Source organism: Limulus polyphemus, unplaced genomic scaffold, assembly GCF_000517525.1.
Source record: "Limulus polyphemus unplaced genomic scaffold, Limulus_polyphemus-2.1.2 Scaffold508, whole genome shotgun sequence".
Lineage (NCBI taxonomy): Eukaryota > Metazoa > Arthropoda > Merostomata > Xiphosura > Limulidae > Limulus > Limulus polyphemus.
In genome coordinates, this window is record NW_013666118.1 from 258,047 (window position 1) to 279,709 (window position 21,663).

Below are 21,663 nucleotides of genomic sequence, written 5' to 3' on the forward strand. Positions count from 1 at the left end.
CAATTCTAGCAGCCTTTTAAGATGCTGTATATCTTTCTCAGACCAGTTTCTGTCACAAAAAGCAAAATTTATTTATTTTTTTAACATATTTGAAATATTTTACACAATTTTCAAAGTTTTGTTCTGTAAGATTAACTGAAGCATATTTACTAAAATCCTTAATAAAAAAACAAATTCATCCATCAGTAGAATTACATTAAACCTTTTTTAAAATAATTTAGTATGTGATTTAGGTTTACTTGAAAGTGTTATTTACCTTTGAGTCAGGATTCTCGGGAGAATCAAAACTTTTCAGGAACAGATTAAAAATTTCATTTTCTGTAAGTTCACCATTTTGAAACTTTGGATGGTGACGAGCATTATAGACACCATGTAGATCATCAACAGTTATTACTCCATCACCTGTACGGTCAAGCTTTTTGAAGGCTTGTTCAATGAGCTTTATCCGTGCCTGAGACATTGGAGGCTGAAATTTACATTTAACATTAAGATCTTCAGCATCACATATACAAAACGATTAAAACATTAAACTATAAAAATGTTTTCTTGGAGCAACTACTTTAGAATTTTTGTTTAAAAGATCACACAATGAAAACGATTGTTTTTAACAATTAAGCTTAAAGTTAAACACTTATTACAGGTTTGTTCTATTGAAACTGTAAAAAGCTACATTACTAAAAAAAAACTTGTGAAAACATTTCAATAATATTGTAGAGTATTTTCCTCAACTGTGAATATATTTCCAGTTATTGTTTAAACAAGTGCAATGAAGATCCATTAATTTCAAAATAATTAGCATCAATATAAGAGCCATGCTAGTTTACAATAGTTAGGTTTCTCTTCTTTTACCTTGCTTCATCTTATAGAAAGATTTTTAATGTTGGTGAACTCTTGTTTGTTGCCATTAGAATTTAAAAACTATTGCCTTTCAATAATAACAAAATGTTTACGCTCTGTACTTGAACTCAAAATTTCTCTTAATTGTGAAATAAGTAAAAAAAAAGTAAAAATAAAATTTGAAATAATGCTATAATATTACTGAGGTCTGCAAATGAACTCTACAAGTGCAGAGATGACTTAATAGTTTCTTACATGTATGTAAGTATGAGGACTAAAATTAATATTACTTACAGTGTATGTACTAAAGTTCCTTAAAAGACACACAACTAAGTTAAAAGGAAAAAACATTAAAAAACAAAAAGATGTATATTTTATTTTATGCTCAGAAAACTTGTTTCAAAGCACTACCATTATGGATGTCATAATTGAGCCCGAGGCTCAAATGAAAGAATTACCCAGACTTTTGAGGAGGAAGAATACATTTCTTATGTATTTTTGATTCATGTTGGTAACAGTTATTATTCATTTGGTGAAAGAACATTACTCTAACATGTAAACATTTTATTACCAACAAAATCACTATGGTCTTTACTTAAATACAGAAATTTTCTTAGAAACTTCATTAAAAGCTAATAGTAAGCTGTCTATACTTAAGTGTAATTGCTTATTTTCTGGATGCTAAATGACCCTTCTTGGTGGTTGATAATGACATGCCTATAAAAGGAATTTGATTCAAGAGTTCATAAGGTAACAGTTTTAATAACAAATATATTTGAGGAAATATTTAAAGTTTTTCCAATCTGCTGTGTTTGGATTAGTTTTAGTCACTTAACTTAGATAATTAACCCTATTGCAACAAACTCATGCATTTTACACAAACCTGTAACCATAGTTATAAATACCATAACACTGAAAGTACTTAATATATCTTCACGAAATTTGACAATCTTTCATTGAACATTAAGTCTTCTGTAGACAAAAATTCAGAATTTTTAATCAAGTATTTCTACTAAGAAAATAAGAAAATAGTGTGAACTGCTCCAAATGCAAAGTGATTTTCATGTTAAGATAAAAAATACTTTTCTTCACCTGAAAATTTTCCAATTTTATTTGCATAATCCCTAAAACCTCCTGAATAAATATATGTTTTTTTCAGAAAAACTGTTTTATCTGCAAAAATATTTGAGATTACAGCCCCTTCTTCTTGTCTTGGACACTTATATCTTTAAATAGGGTGGGGCAGTAACAAGGCTTGATTTAACCATGTTCGCATCGCAATTTGCGATGAAAAGCTGGCATGTTTTTATACATATAATAATCATGCTAGCAGTGGTTGTGAATGTCACCATTTATTTTATGTAGGACTTAATACTGTATTTTTCTTTGTGGTAATAGTCTTGTCATTCAGCCGTACACACTAGAAAGTTTCAAATTAGTTTCATGCACAAAACTGAGTTAATGAACTAGACTATGACTAAATTCTTAGTGTAAGAGAAATAAAGGTTTACTATATATACATTATATGAACACTGTACACATTACTGTCAGTATGTTAAGTAAAATATTTACATCTATAATATAAATCTATATAAATATAGTCTGACCATCTGGTAGATATATATATATAGTATACATGTATATCACAGGTGATTTAGATTATTAATATTTAATAACAATAACTTAGATTTTCAAAACATATATTGAACATTTTGAGTACATTATAATTTATCACAGTCTGAAAATTATCACAGTAAAATATTGCAGGTCACGTTATACTTCATACATAGCTCTGAGCATTAAACTAAATTATTGTATGTTTAAAATTATAGAGCAGTATTAATTTTCTCATTGCAGAACCTTGCTAATGCAGAATACATTTCCATTCTTCTTGATGGAGCTACTGATACCAGTGTGACACCGAAGGAAGTCCTCTTTGTGTTGTACATGACAAAGGATGGATATGCAAAGAATGCTTTTGATTGGCTTAAGACAGTGAAACACGATGATGTTGAAAAACATTTCAGTGACAGCTTTTATTGAACTTGATATTACTAATTTGCATAAGAAAATATTGGGTATGATGGCTAATGGTGCAAATGTTAACCTAGGTCACAAAAGGGTTTATCAGCTCTCTTGAAAAATGACTACCCATGGTTAATAAATATACATCACAGACTGGAATTAGCAATAAAAGAAAGTTTTAAAGGAACATATATTGAGAAATTTGTTATTGATACACTGTTATATCTTTATGCACTTTATCATAGGAGTCCCAAATGTTTGCAAGACCTAAAGGAATTGCCCGACATCATGGAGGAGGGTGTGCTAAACCTCTCAAAAAAAGTAATGGCACACATTGGATTTAATATAAAGAAAAAGCATATAATGTGTTGATAAAATGGTACAAAGTATTTGTTGTGCATTTAGAAAATATGTTAGGAGAGTCTGATTAGAGGGTAAGATACAGAAAACTTTCAAAAACTCAAGTTAAGGAAGTTTGTGCTAAATCTCTTGTTTTTTTTAATAAATCATAATATCTCAAGCAAAGCTCTCCTTGAACTTGCAACAAGATAGCATTCACCTCCTACATGCTATGGCACAACTAGATGTGTTGTACAATACCCTCCACGGGTCATTTGGCCTTGTGGCCAGATATTAATGAATTATTTACACAGGCCAAAAAGAGTGGCAAGGTTAGGTACAAAGGTGTAGATTTATCAATATCCGAGTCAGAAATTACAGATTTTATGAATGTAGTTTCAGAGCACAAGAGTCAAATACTTGATTAGCCAAAGATTTGGTGACTTGAATGCACAAAAACCATTTGACCCATTTCTTCTAACATTGAAATTATTAAACTGTGAAGTATGGCCTATAGCACAGGATGAACTTGAGCATTTTGGTAATGAGGAGCTTGACAACTTTATGCAGCATTTTTCTGGCTTACTGGACAATAAGAATCTAGATATAAATGCATTAAAAGTGGAGTTTGTAGAATTTAAAGTATACTGGTTTAATACTTTAAAACATCTGAATAGGCATGAAATTTGCTCTGTTATTCTCACAAGTCAGCATGAGAGTTTTCCAAACTGGTGTCATGTCATGACTATACTACTTGTCTTCCCTGTGTCTAATGCCACATTAGAAAGAGCATTTTGTGCATGGTCAGAGTCAAAACTGCCTACAGGTCATGTTTGAGTGAGGCTTTTTGTGAACACTGTGTTTGAATTTTGTAAACTGGTCCTCCAATGGAAAATTTGCCTCTGTCTAAGCTGGTTGATATATGGTTTCAATCTGAAAGGTGGCCTAACACACAGCTATGTAAAAAACAAAAGTTACAAGAAAATAACATGACTCCAACAATGTTTGTTGTTGAAGATCATTTAGAATCTTCTGATATTGTTAAAATTAACTGAAAGTATGAAAGACAGTACTGTACTGTACACTAACTTAATAAACCTTTTTTACATTAATCACTGATGTTCAATAGAGTTAACATTAAACGAAAATACATGTATAATGTATATATTCTTCTAAATTTTATTTTATTTACTGTTTTTTGTTTTCACAAAGACTTGGTTGTGAAGCATTTCTATGCAGTTGCAACAAACTGCTAGTCATTTTAGCTCTTGGTTAGCAACATACGACATAAAACTGCTCTGCACCTTTTCCAATCTAAATCAAGCCCTGCCCAGAGCAAGCTTAAGGTATGTCTGAAGTATAACCTTAAGTATGCTGTGGATAACTCTGAAGAAACATTATATTTATTCTGTGTTGCTACAAAACTGATAAAATATAGAACAGTTTGAAAAAGAAAGGATACAAGTTTGGTTTTATTATACATGTCCACCTTGAAGTGAAACCTTGAATTGGTGTTATATATTATATTATAATATATATTATCATTTTTGAAAGTGAGTGCAAGCTGTTGAATTATAAAACATATTGAGTTATGCATTTTTCATATGTGACATTATTAACTAAATGTGACATGTTAACTAAAGCACCATTCAGTTGTTATTTGTATATTCAGTTTGGGAAAATGAGATATGAAATGGTTACATGTACTCCAACTGGTATGAGTATTTTGTGGGTCGTTGGCTTTTCTCATTATATTTATTTTCAACCTCTTTTACGGTCATTATTTGGCTTTAGGTTGTTTTGTCCATTTACATTTTACCATTTTTTGCTTTTACTTATGTAGTGTTATTGTCATGTTTTCTACTGATTGTCTGGTGGAGATAGCAGCATTGCTGTGCACCAATAAACTCCAACCAACTGTTGTAATAGAAATTTACAAATTTTAAAATGGAAAGTAAGTAAGGTAAAAGATAGTATCAAGTGCTTTTGAAATAAAATTCAAATCTGTCTTTAAAATTAGAGCTTAAGAAACAGCACTAAAAAAGCATGTTATTTCATACTAATGGTTTATCCTTAGTACTATTCATTGGTGTACATTACTCTCAAGACCAACTTCTCGGGTCCTAAAGTCAAGGTCTGTAGACAATGAATCACATTATTTCGTGTTTGAGGTTAGCAAATTTTATGAACTTTTTATCCTACATTAATTCTCTTCATGATATTCTGTTTTGTTTCCCAGCATTCAGATATCTATATTAGTTCTGTTCATAATGTTCTGTTATATTTTTTATCAGTCAAACATCTGGATTTGCTCTGTTCATAATGTTCTGTTTTGTTTTCCATCGGTCATTCATCTACAGTAGTTCTGTTCATAATGTTCTGTTTTATTTTCCAACAGTCAGACATCTACTTTTGTTCTGTTCATAATATACTGTTTTGTTTTCCAGCATTCGGACATAGCAGCTCTTCTGATAAAGTACAGCACTGTAGTAAATGCCACCGACCGTTGGGGTTTTACCCCACTTCACGAAGCTGCCCAGAAAGGTCGAACTCCTCTGTGTGCACTGTTGGTAAGTGGAAATTTGTTTTACTGCTCAAGAGTTTCAATATTGAAGTGATTATAATGCTTTTTATGTGATAAGAACTTTTTTTAAGGATTTTTGTTGTTTTTCTACATGTTTAGTTAGCACATGGAGCTGATCCATCAGTACAGAACCATGAGGGACAGGCTCCACTAGACCTGGCCACTGTAAGTTCATATGATTCTTTCTTGACAACTTTTATAGTAGCATAAGGTCAATGTAGAATTCCCTAGTGTATACAATACAAGAAAAAGAAGAAAAAATACAAAGAAGTGGGTGTTCATGTTCCACATACACACACAAACACACAGTGGGCTTGGCAAGAGTGGTATGATTTTCTAGTTTATGGCTCTGTAACCAAATAAGAGTGAAGGCTATAAAGCATTATGCTTTACATGAGTAACAACAATATCACAGTGAGTAATATACATTAAATTTAATACTTGTTGGAATGTAGTAAATAACTTAGAGAAGAGGGAAGACCTAGAAAGCAAATGTCACAATTCTCATAATAGGGGAAATTGAGAATTTTTTTTTTATATAGTCTTATAAAATTATGAACTCATTATTAGCTACGTGTTGATGCTAAGTTTATTTGTATACCATAATAATGATAATGTAGTATTTTAATTAAATTTTGAATGTAACATGTGCAGAAAAGGATGCCTGTATGGAAAGAGTTAACCTTCTTTCTGCAGCAAACAACATTTATGTTTGAAAAGTGTTGTAACACTTCAGTCAAATCTTTACTACAGTTAAAAACTTTTGATATTCTGCATCTGAGCATTTTTTAGTTAAAACATCACTCAAATTGTTTAAAAGCTCAATACATTATTTGATATTTAGTTGTGGCTCATGTAACATTTTGCTAACTATATTGGCTTTATACAGAATTGCTTGCCATATTATTACAAAAACTTCAATTTTTAATTCTTGTGGCTGTACAATTGTACCTGATAGCGAGTGGCCTTATTTCAAACCTTAACAGCTTTAGGGCATAAATCTTACTCTCCTATCTGTTTTCTAAAACTGGTTTTAATGTTAATTTGGTAAGTTGTTTTTGTTCCATCTTCAAGTTGAGGATGAAAAAATACATCTAATTCTCGTACAATATAAAAATTATTCTACACTTTCATTGTGACTTTTGCCCATCATTATTATGAGTTTAGGCTGGTGAAAGAGCATGGTATAAAAAAAATAGCTTGAGGGCTGATATCTAAAATTCTTTCTTTTTTTTCTGAGCCATAATGCTTACCACATATATATTGACACCATTGTCATAACCCTGACCCTGGATATTGTAGACGTTCAAGTTTAATTCTTCCAACTTAAACCAAACAAATGATGTTGAACCTTCCCCAGTGGAATGTTTAATTGTGGAAATCCCAAAGAAATGTTCATGAATTTCAACTATTTTGTTTTTGGTACTTACTTCCACAAAATGGATAATTATCATGATTTGCTCTATATGGTTGACATCCAGTGTACAATCAAGGATTATAGAAAAATAACTTGCTTTTCTAGCTATATCAAAAAATGAATTCATAAATTTTCTGTGAAATTAATGTTATTATCTCATTTTGAATGAGATGTCCTAAATATGAAGGCATAAATTGCTTATCCTTTTTATTCTGTATGTGCCTGATATGCTTAGACATTACTCAATCAAGTTTAGTTATCATTTATCTGTCTTGAGAAATTTCCATTATCAGGTTCAAACAACATATCAGATGATCCACTGAAAGCTAGATTTTGCCTCAAAAGAAATATTATAATGTGCAATATATGTTCTCTTTTAGTTTACCAGTCTTTTTTTTCTGTGTAAAGAGAGTTTTTGTTTATCTATAGTTGCTTCATTTGTTTTGTGTACAGGTCCACTTTGTACCAGTAACTGTACCTGACTATTTGATAAATTAACTGGCCACCTACTAGGGTTATCACTTAAAATATTTTATATTTTTGGCAAAATTTCATTTTTTTGTCTTCCTTGCATTCAAATGTGTGTGTCTTAAACCTTCAGCATTTCTTCATTTTGCTGCTGTCATTTTTTTCATCAGTATCAATTTCACTAATGAAATCCATTTTTTTTCAGTTTCATTAATTGGCTTTGTTTCCTTTGCATTTGAAGTATATCTTAGATAACTGCAAGATGGTATAGAATCTTCAGACTTTAACACAGAGTTCACAAGATAGGCCCAAAAATATAGTACCACCTTGTTAGGATTTTTTTTAGTGTGAATGTGGAACTATGTACTACATACTAAAAATAGCATAAATTGATGCCTTTATGAAACAATAGTTCAAGGATACTTTCACAAAATATTTGTTTTTCAAGAAAGTTACGAGATTTTGGAATTCATGAATCTTACACATAGAAATTGTATGTTAAATGGATAGAACCACCTGCATAGTTATGGTAATGAATTCTGTTGTTGTTACATACTCTTTTCATATTAACCATCATGGAGGATATCATGAATTTGATCTGGCTGTCGGTAGGATATGGAGCATGGGATACGTTATCGTGCCAAGGATATCACTCCTTGAAGATTCGTAGTGCATTTGCAGGTGTAATATTGCCATTGTGCTCATCAAAAATGCCAACAATATGTTGAAGATGTGATTGTTGAATGCCCCTGGAATGTGTCCTGATAGATCCATCAATTTGTTATTTCTTGAACAAATTAGATATAACCTGCCATATCTCATTATGGGCTGAAATGTCATTACGCTGAGAATATTTATTGACCAAGTAGTCACCCATTCTTCTGGGTCTCATCTTTTTGGTGTCATTGTTAGCTCCTTCTTGAAACATTTGGGTAATATCTTCTTTGAAAGGAATAATATACTTTGAATCATAACGGCATTCACGTGCTGCTTGTGAGGCCCAATCATGGGGAAATGTTTGTTTGCTACTAATTGAATTAATTTCTTCTGTTAAAATGGTGTCAGATGATGGATTACTTCCTTGAATAAAATTAATCTTTCCCTTACCGATAAGATTCATTGCAATGAACAACACAAAATGTGAGATATAGCTTTGGCCAACAACACCTTTGCAAGTATGTTGTTTCAACATATTTGAACTCAAGAAGACATGGTCACATGTGAAATATTTGGAATTGTCTTCCTCGGATTCTTCGGGTACATTGAATGTATCTATCGATAAGTGTGATGATTGTGATTTCTTGTATTTCATTTGACCAACAAAAGTTACAATTCTAGTTAACTTTATTGTTATGGGTACCCTTATTCTACATGCCCCGAGATTTTACTTTGTTACATTTAAAATGCAATTACCCAACTTGTCAAACTGCTATTAGCATTGTTGCTGTGTTTGTCCTTGCTAGCAGTTTCTCACGTATAAATATGTTGGTTAGATAGACAATTAAATTGTATTTAGGTTTTAGTTTTATATTTTAGTTAATTATATGTTATTTATATTTTAAAAATGCATATTAGAAAGGTTTAATAATTTTTTAAAATATATGCCAAACTGCCTCTGTTCATCATGCTTAGTGTAGTAGGCGAATGTCCCAACATTCTGACAAAGGCTAAAGTGTGTCTGCCTATGATACCTTAATATTGCCCAAGAATGCCCATTGATGTGTGTCCGATAAGTAATAGTGCTAAAGGACAGGAAAGGAAAATAAAACATCAAAAATGAACTATATGTGAAAAAGTAAAAACTTGCAATTAAGAATACAACCAAAAAAAGATTTTTAAAATTATTGGATGAAAAATTAAATGTACATTGATAATAGTACTCGAAATATTCAGTGTCTGATTGTAAATAACTACAATACAAAACAAATCTTTAGTTAAGATACTTAAATAAAATAATCTCATTCTTTTTTTGTACAAAGTACAAAATCTTACCAATTGTTGTGAAGATATGTTAAGAAAGCCCAGAGTTATTGTAAGTATTGGTGAGCTGTGTATCATTCTCCATACAAGAAGTAGCCACCCTGGTTCAACCCCATAACCATAAGGTTAAGTTGCCAGTTATCGTTTCAGCACTTTCTACTACGTCCTCATTGTTAGCATCATCACACTCCAGTAAAGTTTTGAATTTGGCATCACTAACATCAGATGCATCATTCTTGATGACTGATGATTCATTCTAGTTAATCTCATCAAAATTGGGAGTATCCTTCTCATCATTAATGCAAGCAGTATGTTTTGTGGATAATGTCACATCTGGTGATTTGTGGTTTATGTCCACTTTCTAATCACCTAATTCTGCATAATCATGTCCACTATGAGATGCTCTGAATTAACAGTCTGGCAACCAATGGTGTATTGTTCTGTATTTCGTTGTATTGATATGAAAGTCTTGTCATGGTAGCTTTTGGCTGCCCCTCTTATTGGCTGTCTGTGTGAACTGCAAACATTGCATCCATGCATGAAAAGACTGCTCTTAGCTACTTAGCTGACATGCCGCAGTGATTCATCAACAGTGTTGTTTGAGAAGTTCTGATGCCAAGAAAAGCCTCTACTACAAGGCCTGAAGTTAGACCATCACTAGGTTGAGATGACTCAAATTATTGTTGGAAGTTTATTGTTAGCATTCATTATTGTTAAACACTGTGGTATCATTAAGATAAAAGAGGTCTGTGATGGTTTCCAGCTCAAAGGAAGAAAAAACATTCCAAATCAAAAAGTTTTAGATAAGTTCAGACAAATTTGATATTTTACCCAGTAAAAAGGCATGAAATTGTACATAATGGCTAGTTTTTGTTCTGGTTGTATCAGTGTTCTGATATCAAAAATATATAATATTTGTGGTACATGTGACTATTACATTTATACAAAGATACCCATTTTTATCACAGTGGCACATTGGAAGACAGTAAGATATATCACTGAATAAATGGGAAGAAAGAATGACTGTGAAGGGTGGTGTGATGTCATTAAAAATCTTTTTTTTTTGTTACTTTTCGTCAAAGAATTTTGTTTTGTCTGATGGTTGGGAACTCTGTGCTGTATCACCTATTCTGTTGTAAATTTGTATGTAATGTATCTTTCTTCATTGAAAATGGTGTTTCTTATTCTGGTTTTTACACAAAGCATTTTGAAAAATTCTCTGTGAGATTTGAATTACTTTAATGTCATATGAAAAATTTACTTTTGATGATGAGCACTGTTATTGTGATTTTTGTAATTATATTGACCAGTCTGTGCATTTTTTGGATAATTCTTCTGTGGGCACTTCTGTTACATCATGAATAACATAACAAACCTTTTTGTTTTACAAAATAATAATATTTTTATTTGAGACTGATCTACAGTCTCGCATCAACTTCATGCTTCACCACATCACCTTCATTCCGGCTGTTTTCTTTTTTAATTTATTGTATATGTATCTGTTCAGTTTCTTGGCACTTTAAAACTTCTAGCGTTTCTATTTCAGGCTGAAGACGTACGCTGTCTGCTTATGGATTCTATGCCAGCTCATGCGGTAACCCTTGCTCCTACTAGTAAAACACTTCCCTCAACAGGAAATATTTCTCCAGTTCCTGCTAATGGGTTAGTCTTACATCCTGTTTTGTATTTTTCAACACTTTAAGTTAATTACAAAGCTTTGATCCTCTGGCAGTCAGAGAGTTGGTTGTTTTTAGCGAGTGAATATTATATTCACAGTACTTTCTTCTACTACTTGTTTTCTTTTTATTGTTGTATAATTGGAAAAGTTTGTATTTAGTGCTCAGGTTTCAAACAGGCCATGTCAGGTTGACATTACTGGCAAATTATAAAATGTATTTATTTTTTAGTTTGAAAGCTACAAATTGATTTGATTAGTTTATTTTGAGATGTTTATTGATTGTGTACATATTTAGAATCACTAAAAGTTTTGTAAAGACACCAGATCCTTGTTTTATTATTATCTCTCTCTAGAGGGATTAGCAGGAAATGTGATATTTTTCATATTTTATAGGAACCAAAGAGAACTTTAGCTCTGCAGAAAAAGTTATCTCCAATTGTTTCAGCTTTATATTCAAATATTACACTCATGCAAAATCTTGCTTATTTCAAGAAAATAAAAATGTATGCATTCAAAAATGCTTTCAAACAGATATAGATTACCACAAAAACATTTTCAGGATTGTAAAGAACATCTGAAGAGACTAAAAAATGCAGATCTGTGTCTTGTATCTAAGTTTACTAAACTTCCTGTTTCATTCTTTTGTTCATCTTTACAGGACCTCTGGGTAGTCACTTCTTACTAAACCATAATTTACTTTAATTTACTCAAACCACTTTACTTGCTCTACATTGATGAAAATAGCTCATAATCAGCTCTACTGAATTGTAGTTAAATGTTACCTGTAGCTATTTTCAAACCTGTGCTCCTTTAGCAATTGTTCAAACCATATAACATCATAAAAGAGTAAGAATGAAGCCCATAGTAATAAAATCACTAACAGATAATTAAAATCATGTGAGAAATAAGACGTTGCTAATTATTATTAATTATTAGCAAATATAAACTTTTAATTTCAGATGGGCAGAAAAAATTCTAAACAAAATAGATAAATTTATTGTTTAAGGCAAGACTCCTCAGCGCTGCCCAGAAGAGAAAATTTGGTCTTTGCAAATTACACTAAATAAGTGTTGCTGAATATCAATTCTGAAATATTTTTTAGTTAAAAGTTATGTATAACATCATACACTGTCATATGCATTTTTCAGAACATTAATCATTTGCAGTACACAGTTTTCAAGATTGTAAGTGTTACCTCTGTACAATTTCACCAAAAAATACTCCTTGTAAAAGTTATAGTTGTCTTAGCAAGCATTTGTAACTCTTGATGTTGGTGTATAAATAAGATGCTGGGAGGTAAATAAACCTGTTTTCATGTAAAACAAAAGTTTCTTATTTTGTTATCTAACTTTGATAACTTTCAGTTTCTCTAATTTCTGCTTTAGCCTTCAAGTATATTCCAAGATTAAGCTTTAATGTCAACTTTTGGAGAGAAATCAACAGTTTCCTGTTCATCTTCAGCACAGTTAAATAGCTAAGATGCTTCCACTGAATAAATTAATTTATATATTGGAGAATATTTTTATTTAAAAATTGCTTTTGTATGGTATGAAGATGGCTTATTATAATTTTTTTAACATTCTACTAGACTTAAAATATTAATGAACAAGAACAGTCAGAAAAATAAGGTTTTCAGGTTTGTTTCAAATAAATAATAGAACCCTTTTCTTTTGAGTTCAGTACAAAAACAGAAGTTTCACATCTTGATAATCGTAAAGAAATGAATATTAAGGGGAGGCAGAAGTACATTACAAAAATATGAGTTAAGAATAAAAAGATTTACTATTTCTTTCTTTTTTATAGGCTTCCATCTCTCTCATTGCCATTCCCATCTCTTCCACCTCTCCAACTCGATGAAGATATCCCTCCTGCCATCAACCTACTAAAGACCCATAAGCCATCTCCAACACAGCATGGTGATGGTTGTCTTGACATTGACAGACTAGAAACCAGTGACACAAGTCAGCAGAGTATGACTCTTATTGCACTGCTCAGTAGTCTTGGTTTAGAAATGCTCAGGGATGTGTTTGAGAAGGAGCAGGTGTGTATGTTATAACTATATCTGTAGATAAGGAAATGAAAAAGAAACATTTAATATGATAATTCATATATTACAGTAAGAAGGACATGTTCTTAGTTGATATGCATATAACAATTATGTTTCTTCAAATATATTTCTGGCAAGATATTTTAATGCACTCTTGCAAAAATGTGTGTAATTGACGTATATGATATTGAGTTCTGTATAATGCTATTCAGATAAACATAATTTATTTAAATGATGTAATTGGTGTAAATTACTCAGATAGTATTATGATGGACATAATTAAGCTAGATTATATTTTCATAGACATAATGATATGGCAGACTTAATTTATCCAAATGGTGTAATAATGTGATGAATGTAATTTATTGAGATGTGGTATGATAATGTGGTGGATGTAATTTATCCAGATGGTATTATGTTTAAATAAATGAAATATTCATCAAAATCTAGTTAGTTGACAGTACATTGAACTGTGACCTAACTAAATTATATCAACTCAAATCAATTCATATCAACATCAACACAAAATCATGATGGACCATGATTTGGTTTGTTTATATTAAAATCATTCAGTTTGTTATGTTTGTCTTTTTGAGGAAATTTAGATTAGTTGAATAAGATATATTGACATAAGACTTGTTTGTATTCTACTGAAACAGATAACACTAGACATTTTAGCAGAAATGGGGCATGAGGAACTGAAGCAGATTGGAGTAAATGCCTATGGCCACAGGCACAAACTTATCAAAGGAATAGAAAAACTATATGCAGGACATAGTAAGTTTCATGTGTAGTAACAGTTTAAAAGAGTCCATTTAATACCATTTTTTTATATTGAAAGAAGTATAATTAACTTATCAAGAGAATAGAAAACTATAGACAGGACATGGATAGTTTTATGTGTACTATAAGTTAACTCTTTCCATATGGGCATCCCCTTCTGCGAATATCATGATGTTTTACAGAGTTGCATTCAAAATGTAATTAAAGTACTTTATTTTCATGGTATATGATTAAACTTAGCATCACAATGTATTAGTAATCCAAATTTTAATATTATATGAATTTTAAGTTTTTACTCTTATAAGGCAATATTAAAAAAAAATCCTCAATTTCCCCCTAGTATGAGAATTGTGACTTTTGCTCTCTAGGTGTCCCCTCTTCTCTAATTTATTTACTATCCCTCTGAGAAATATGAAATTTAACATAAATTACTCATTATAATATTGTTATTACCTAGGTAAAGCATAATTTTCATAATCTTCAATCTTGTTTGGTTACAAAGCCATCAAATAGAAAATCAGACCACTCTTGCCCCACCCACCTGTCACATCAACTCATTCAGAATTTGTCAATAGTTCTTTCTTACGTTTAATACTATATTATTTATAACCACTAGAAAGCCAAGGTTTTCATCTATCAAATGACGTATCATATTATGTTGTTTTCTGTATAGAGAATTGTCAATTTCTGTTTCAGTACAAGATTTGTTCCCACGAGTAATACATTGACTAGATTGGATGAATATGTAATGGCTCTAGTCGTATAGTTAGAAATCCAGAAAAATTGTGATAGTTATGGGGCATTATCTGCTTTTTACATGTTATTAGGGGCTACACAAATGATATTTGAAAATTCTCAGATGAAGAAAAGTATTTTTTAATCTTATCATGAAAATTACTTTGCACTCAAAGAGAAACAACATGCGGTGCAAATTGTAAATAATGTTTCTCATTGACACTGAAGTGCTTTGAATTTATTAAATTCTACCTATGGAACCCTTGAAAATCTCACTGAGACTCTTGAAAAAGACAGTTGAGAATCCAGGACCCTTCACTGTGAGACCCTAGTGAGAACCCTGTACTTCGTATATTCATGGAGAAATTTTTTAATGAAAATGCTTCGTTAAAAATAAAGAATTTTCTACAAAAGACTTAATGGTTACTGAAAGCTTGCAAAACTTCTTGAAAATACACAAAACATACAAATTATAATATGGAAACTCTAAGGATCAATTTGTGGTTGCAAACTCGGCTGATTTAACCGAGCCTGTAATGAGTGTTAAAAGAGGTTATTTAGCACAAGTTGTATATTAAATGAAGTATAACTAACTTATCAAGGGAATAGAAAAACTATATGTAGGACATTGGGATTTTTATATATATATATATATATATACTAACAATTTAAAAGGTCATTTAGTACTATCTTATATATTGAAAGAAGTATAACTTATCAAGGGTATAGAAAAACAACATGCAATACATAGTATGTTTCACATATACTAACAGTTTAAAAGAAGCCATTTAGTACTGTCATATATATTGAAAGAAGTATAACTTATCAAGGGTATAGAAAAACAACATGCAATACATAGTATGTTTCACATATACTAACAATTTAAAAGGTCATTTAGTACTATCTTATATATTGAAAGAAGTATAACTTATCAAGGGTATAGAAAAACAACATGCAATACATAGTATGTTTCACATATACTAACAGTTTAAAAGAGGTCATGTATTACCATTTTTTTATATTGAAAGAAGTATAACTAATTTATCAAGGGAATAGAAAAACCATGCAGAATATGGTTAGTTTCATACATACTAGAAGTTTAAAAAGTCATTTAGTACCATTTTATATTTTAAAAAATGGTATGTTTATGCTGCACTTTAATTGTGTGTACTAAAAGAGGTACATTTTAAACATATGTACAAATTGCATTTTTAAAATGTGTGTCAATTTAACAGTTAAAAAGTAAAATGTTTGCAATAGTTATTACATAAATCTACTAAATATGTATAAAACCAATAGAATCTCCACCATTGTTCTGATTTCAGGTTCAGTACCTATACCCTCCACATCAGGAACAATCTTGGTGGACTTAACTACTCATGATCGAGAGTACATGGCTGTTGAGGAAGAGGTAAGGAAAATGAAGCACTTATCTATTGTATAAAATGTAGCACTAGATTAATAAGATTAACTCTGTGAATGTAGTATTTCGGTCTTGAACTGGATCAATCAAAATTTCTACAAGATAAGTATATTAAAAATGTTTCAACTAGATTTTATCTATTGTATGCCATAACTGATAGTACTTTGTGCTTAGTACCTAAATTCAATTTGCCAACTATATCACAGTTTCTAAAATCTGTTTTAGTATCTGTTTACTGAAACATTGCCAAATTTTGGGAAGATATACACACTATATTAAAAGTTAGTAATATCAAATCTATAAAGACTTTATACACGTACAAAAAGGTCACATCAGTCAAATTGACTGAGCCCGTTTTGAGAGAGTTAAAAGTTACAGTAAAAATGATCCTGTGGGACCGACCTCTTATAGAGAGGGTTGATATTGCAGCTAACAAAGGTTAACGTGTCAATATTGTATAGATAGAATGATGCTCACCTGGAATTCCAAATATAATCTGCACTGCTAAACACCTTTTTGAAGGGGTGCTGGTTGCTGAAATTGCAAATGTTTAAGTGCAATTCTACTAAGTTGTGGGTACAAACTTGCATTATGTTGCATTGTGTTTTGAAGATTATCTAATGTATAGTGTAATACATTTTTATTTATTTTAAATATTATTCGTAATGAGTACCATTGTTAGAAAAGGAAACTAAAGAATCTGTTACACAATAACAAAAATATTAGGAACCAGCGCATCTTAGTTCAAGTGTTTCAAACTTTTCCATTAGAATTAACTAATATTTTATGATTATATAGTTCTATGTTGCTTTCCTTTTATTATTACTATTTAAATTCCATTATTATCAAATAGCATAATGTAATAGAAATTTGAATGGGATTTTTCCAGATGCAAAGAACTGTGTGTGAACACAGAGACAACAGTCATGCAGGAGGGATATTTAGTCGATATAATATCATTAAGGTAAGTTACAAAACATCGGTCATGTAGGAGGGATATTTATTCGATATAATATCATTAAGGTAAGTTACAAAACATCGGTCATGTAGGAGGGATATTTATTTTATACAATATCATCGAAGGTAAGTTACAAAACATCAGTCATGTAGGAGGGATATTTAGTCGATATAATATCATTAAGGTAAGTTACAAAACATCGGTCATGTAGGAGGGATATTTATTTTATACAATATCATCAAGGGTAAGTTACAAGACATCATTCTTGTGGGAGGGATACTCAGTCAATACAATATTATTGAGGTAAGTTATGAGACAGTACCCATGCAAGAGGGATATTTAATCAATATAATATCATCAAGGTAAGTTACAAGACATTACTCATGCAGTAAGGGCCTTCAGTTAATAAGATAATGGCATTGTAAACTAGAGGAGCACATAATAGAGTGCATACCTCCACCACACAGCATTGATCATATTAGGCTTTAAAAAAAATATGAAAATGTGTCTGTATGTTCGTCCTTATGAATGGACATAGACCATTTTTAGCAGGATAATGAGGAATAATATTCTACATATGTCCACCAAGTTTCATTAAAATCCAATCATTTTTGACTGAGTTATAGAGCAAAGATAGTGTGAAAAATCAGTCCCTATGTTTACAGATAGTGATTTTTTTTTCATGATCTTACTATGACCCTGATCCTCCAAAAACTAATCACTTCTAAGTTGGGTCATAGTCCAAATGTATACCAACTTTCATCTAAATCTATTCAGCTGTTTTCGATAAAGATTGCTGACAAACACACACACACAGGGGTGAAAACATAACCTCCGTCCATCTTTGGTGGTGGAGGTAATTATAGATAGTAACCACACTGGAGGGGATCTTCAGTTGATATAATAGCATCAAGGTAAGTAATAGACAGCAGTCATTTTGGGAGGATTCATCAGTGGAAGTACTGTAATGTCTTCAAGGTAAGTGACGGACATTTGGAAGGATTTCCATCAATTGATATGGACAGACTTAAAGAGTCATATGTCGTCATCATCCAAGTAAGTGGCAGACAGTGGACATGCCAGAAGGGGCAGTCAGTTGGTATAAGAATCACAGATTAAGTCATTGTTAGTGAGTGGTCAAGCCCATAATGCATTTAGTTGATATAAGAACTACAATGTAAGTTACAAGTATCATTCATGCTGAAAGAATATTTATTTGATGTGATACTTGCAAAGTAATGTTAGACAACTGTTATTCCTGGATGAGGAATATTCCACTTTTATAGTACCATGAAAGTGAAGAAAACCAACCATTATATGAATTATTGTTGATACCCCGTTAATCCTTTAACAAACGAAATAAAATAATTTACTGATTTCTGACATCAGTTTTTATGTTATTATGTATAATAATTTATCCATATTCAAACAATTAGTGGTAGTTTTACCACATAAACTATACTTATTTCTAATTCTTGTAGATTGAGAAAATACGAAATAGGAAGTTGTGGGAACGTTACTGTCACAGAAGACAAGAAGTCACTGAGGAAAATCACAATCAACCTAATGAGAGGATGTTGTTTCATGGCTCTCCATTCATTAATGCCATTGTTCAGAAAGGTTTTGATGAGAGACATGCATACATTGGTGGGATGTTTGGAGCAGGTAAGAAAAAAGTATCAGAATAGTTAAAAGTTAGTATATTTTAGTGTAAATTATTGTAAAGATATTCTGAATGTAAGTAAATTCCAATACATTGCTAAATGACTGATAGGAATATTATTTATGTAGTTTGTCACAGACTAGAAGGTTTCTGTAATTTAATGTGGGTACTTTTTTGTGTCGGAGCAGTAAATGGTGAAATATGCAGCAGGTTGTGAATGTATCATGTAGCAGACTATAACATGCTCTAAAAAGAAACTTAAGTTGAGTTACATTATGTACAATCATTTGGTTTTTATATTAGTTTTTATTGATTTAATTATTTTTAGGAACATATAAGCAGTTCATTTGAGCATTCTGTTTATGGATTTTTCTGTGTAGGTATTTACTTTGCTGAAAATTCTTCTAAGAGTAACCAGTACGTCTATGGCATTGGAGGAGGAACAGGGTGTCCTGTACATAAAGATCGTTCGTGTTATATCTGTCACAGGTAAGTTGAATTTCTATTGTTGCTCATTTTCTGTACTTAATATCATCTTAAAAAATGCACAAAGGACAATTGCTGCCTGAGGATAAATAAAACTGTATTACTAGAAATTCCATTGTGAGGTATGTGATAGCTGAGAAAATCCCTGGAGAATAAATCTCTTTTAAACTTCTATCTAAGAAATTTATTTTACAGGTTTTTGTTCTATCTAAATATGTGGTGCACTTGTGAAAATGATATTGTTTATAACACCTTTATTTAACTGTACTTCGTATTTTTTCAATCACAAATATTGATTACAAAAACTGTAACCAGAAGGCATCATCACAAAAATTGATAACAAAAACTGTGGTCAGAAGGCTTCATCACAATCATTGATTACAGAAACTGTAGTCAAAAGACTTCATCACAAACATTGATTACAGAAACTGTAGTCAGAAGACTTCATCACAAACACTGATAACAGAAACTGTAGTCAAAAGGGATCATCACAAACATTGATTACAGAAACTGTAGTCAGAAGGGATCATTACAATCATTGTGGATTTCTTAGTTTTATTACTTGACAAGCAAACGTACCCATCCCCAGTGATAGGAAAAGTTTAGCTTAATCTGTCGATTTAAATTATTTCATGGACTTTAAAAGGGTTAATTGTGTTGCACTCTTGGTTTCACTCAGAGACAAAGCTCCAAGTTACTTATACCACCTACTGCAAAAAGTAATTGTTGAGCATTTCAGTCATGCTAAGAACTGCTCAACAATAACATACGTTAGATCTACATTTTTATTCATTAAGTTACGTCACATTTTGAAATTTGCCATCAACATTATTCATGCCTTGTTCTCTTGTCATTTAAAAAGTGAATGTTGAGCTTTTCCTGTATGCACAGCTTTTGAAACGAGAAACAGTTTAATGCTCGGACAGACACCGCGGTTCTCAATATATGTAAGATTGATGCCAGTTTTGTGTCAGTTTCTTAGTTTTTATTGATGTCAGTTTTGAGTTTAATGCTTTACTGATGTAAGTTTTGTAAACTCCTTGGTTTCTAGCACTTTATTGATGCCAGTTTTGGAGAAACTCTTTATTCATTCTTACTTTATAGATCCAGTTTTGGATGAACTCCTTAGTCTGTATTGTTTTATTGATGTGAATTTTAGTGAACTTCTTCTCTATTAATTTATTGATCCCAGTTTTGAATGAACTCCTTATTCTTTATTACAGCATTTCCCAAAGCATGGGATGAGCTCCCCCTTCCCCAGGGGGTTGCAAATGACCTATTGTGAGGGCACAAGTGATTAGGGTGGAGTTAATAGTGCAATAATGCAAAATTAAGCATTTTAGTATATATATTTTTATTAATGAAAATAATAAGTAATAACTACAACACGTGTAGCATTTTAACTCTCTTTTTTTTTTCCACATGGGCTTGGTCCCTGGGACCAACCTCATAACCCTTTTGTGCTTGTTATAGTTTTCATGCTATAACTTTTAAATCAGTAAGCGAATGGTAATGAAATTTGGCACATTATCAGTAAACATTACAGTGCTTTCATACACAAAATATTATATATTTTTATTAAGTCTTAAGGTTTGTAAAGCAATGATTTTCTCATGCCTTTTTTTATTTTTGTGTGTTGCCTATCTATCATGCAAAGTAATATTAATTTTAAGATTAAAAATACTTTTATGCATCAGAAAATTTTTAAATTTCACTTGCGAAATCTTTATAATGTACAGATAGTTATCAAATGTTTCTTTAGAAAAAACTATATATTTTATCTGTTATTTTCAGTAATTAATCTCTGTACGGGTTTGGTAGATTTGACCGATCTTGCAACTACCATAAAAAATTAGGAAATAAATATAAATTATGCCTCTTTCATTCTAGAATGAACATAAATTATAACACAAAAACATAAATGTTTAGACTAAATAGCTTAAATCTCATAACATTATATATAATATATATATATTTATTATATTGACCTTTCAGCTAATACAGAAGTTACAATGATGTGGCTCATGTTCACTCATGTAGCTGTATCAAATAACATAAACTGACCTTTGGTCTGTGCAAAATAACTTGTCTTGGTTGTGTTTTAGTAAACTAGTATTTTGTAAAATAGAGTCACATTTCAATTATTATACATTATATATGTATATGGATTATTACTCTTTTGAAATAAGTTCTTAAACTTATTTTTCTTAAAATATAGAACAGTAAATAAAGAAGTAAAG

At 31.1% G+C, this 21,663-nt stretch overlaps 1 protein-coding gene across 1 annotated transcript in view; it reads left to right on the forward strand.

The window, feature by feature from the left end:
• The window catches only part of LOC106458746 (tankyrase-1-like), an 86,892-nt gene that overhangs the window by 51,683 nt on the left and 13,546 nt on the right, over positions 1 to 21,663 (forward strand). Inside the window, exons 18-26 of the mRNA XM_022385054.1 lie at positions 5,649 to 5,771; positions 5,885 to 5,950; positions 11,197 to 11,312; positions 13,132 to 13,369; positions 14,035 to 14,152; positions 16,219 to 16,304; positions 17,206 to 17,280; positions 18,756 to 18,939; positions 19,318 to 19,426. Coding sequence (XP_022240762.1) covers positions 5,649 to 5,771; positions 5,885 to 5,950; positions 11,197 to 11,312; positions 13,132 to 13,369; positions 14,035 to 14,152; positions 16,219 to 16,304; positions 17,206 to 17,280; positions 18,756 to 18,939; positions 19,318 to 19,426 — 1,115 coding nt within the window. The remainder of the gene's footprint in view (positions 1 to 5,648; positions 5,772 to 5,884; positions 5,951 to 11,196; positions 11,313 to 13,131; positions 13,370 to 14,034; positions 14,153 to 16,218; positions 16,305 to 17,205; positions 17,281 to 18,755; positions 18,940 to 19,317; positions 19,427 to 21,663) is intronic.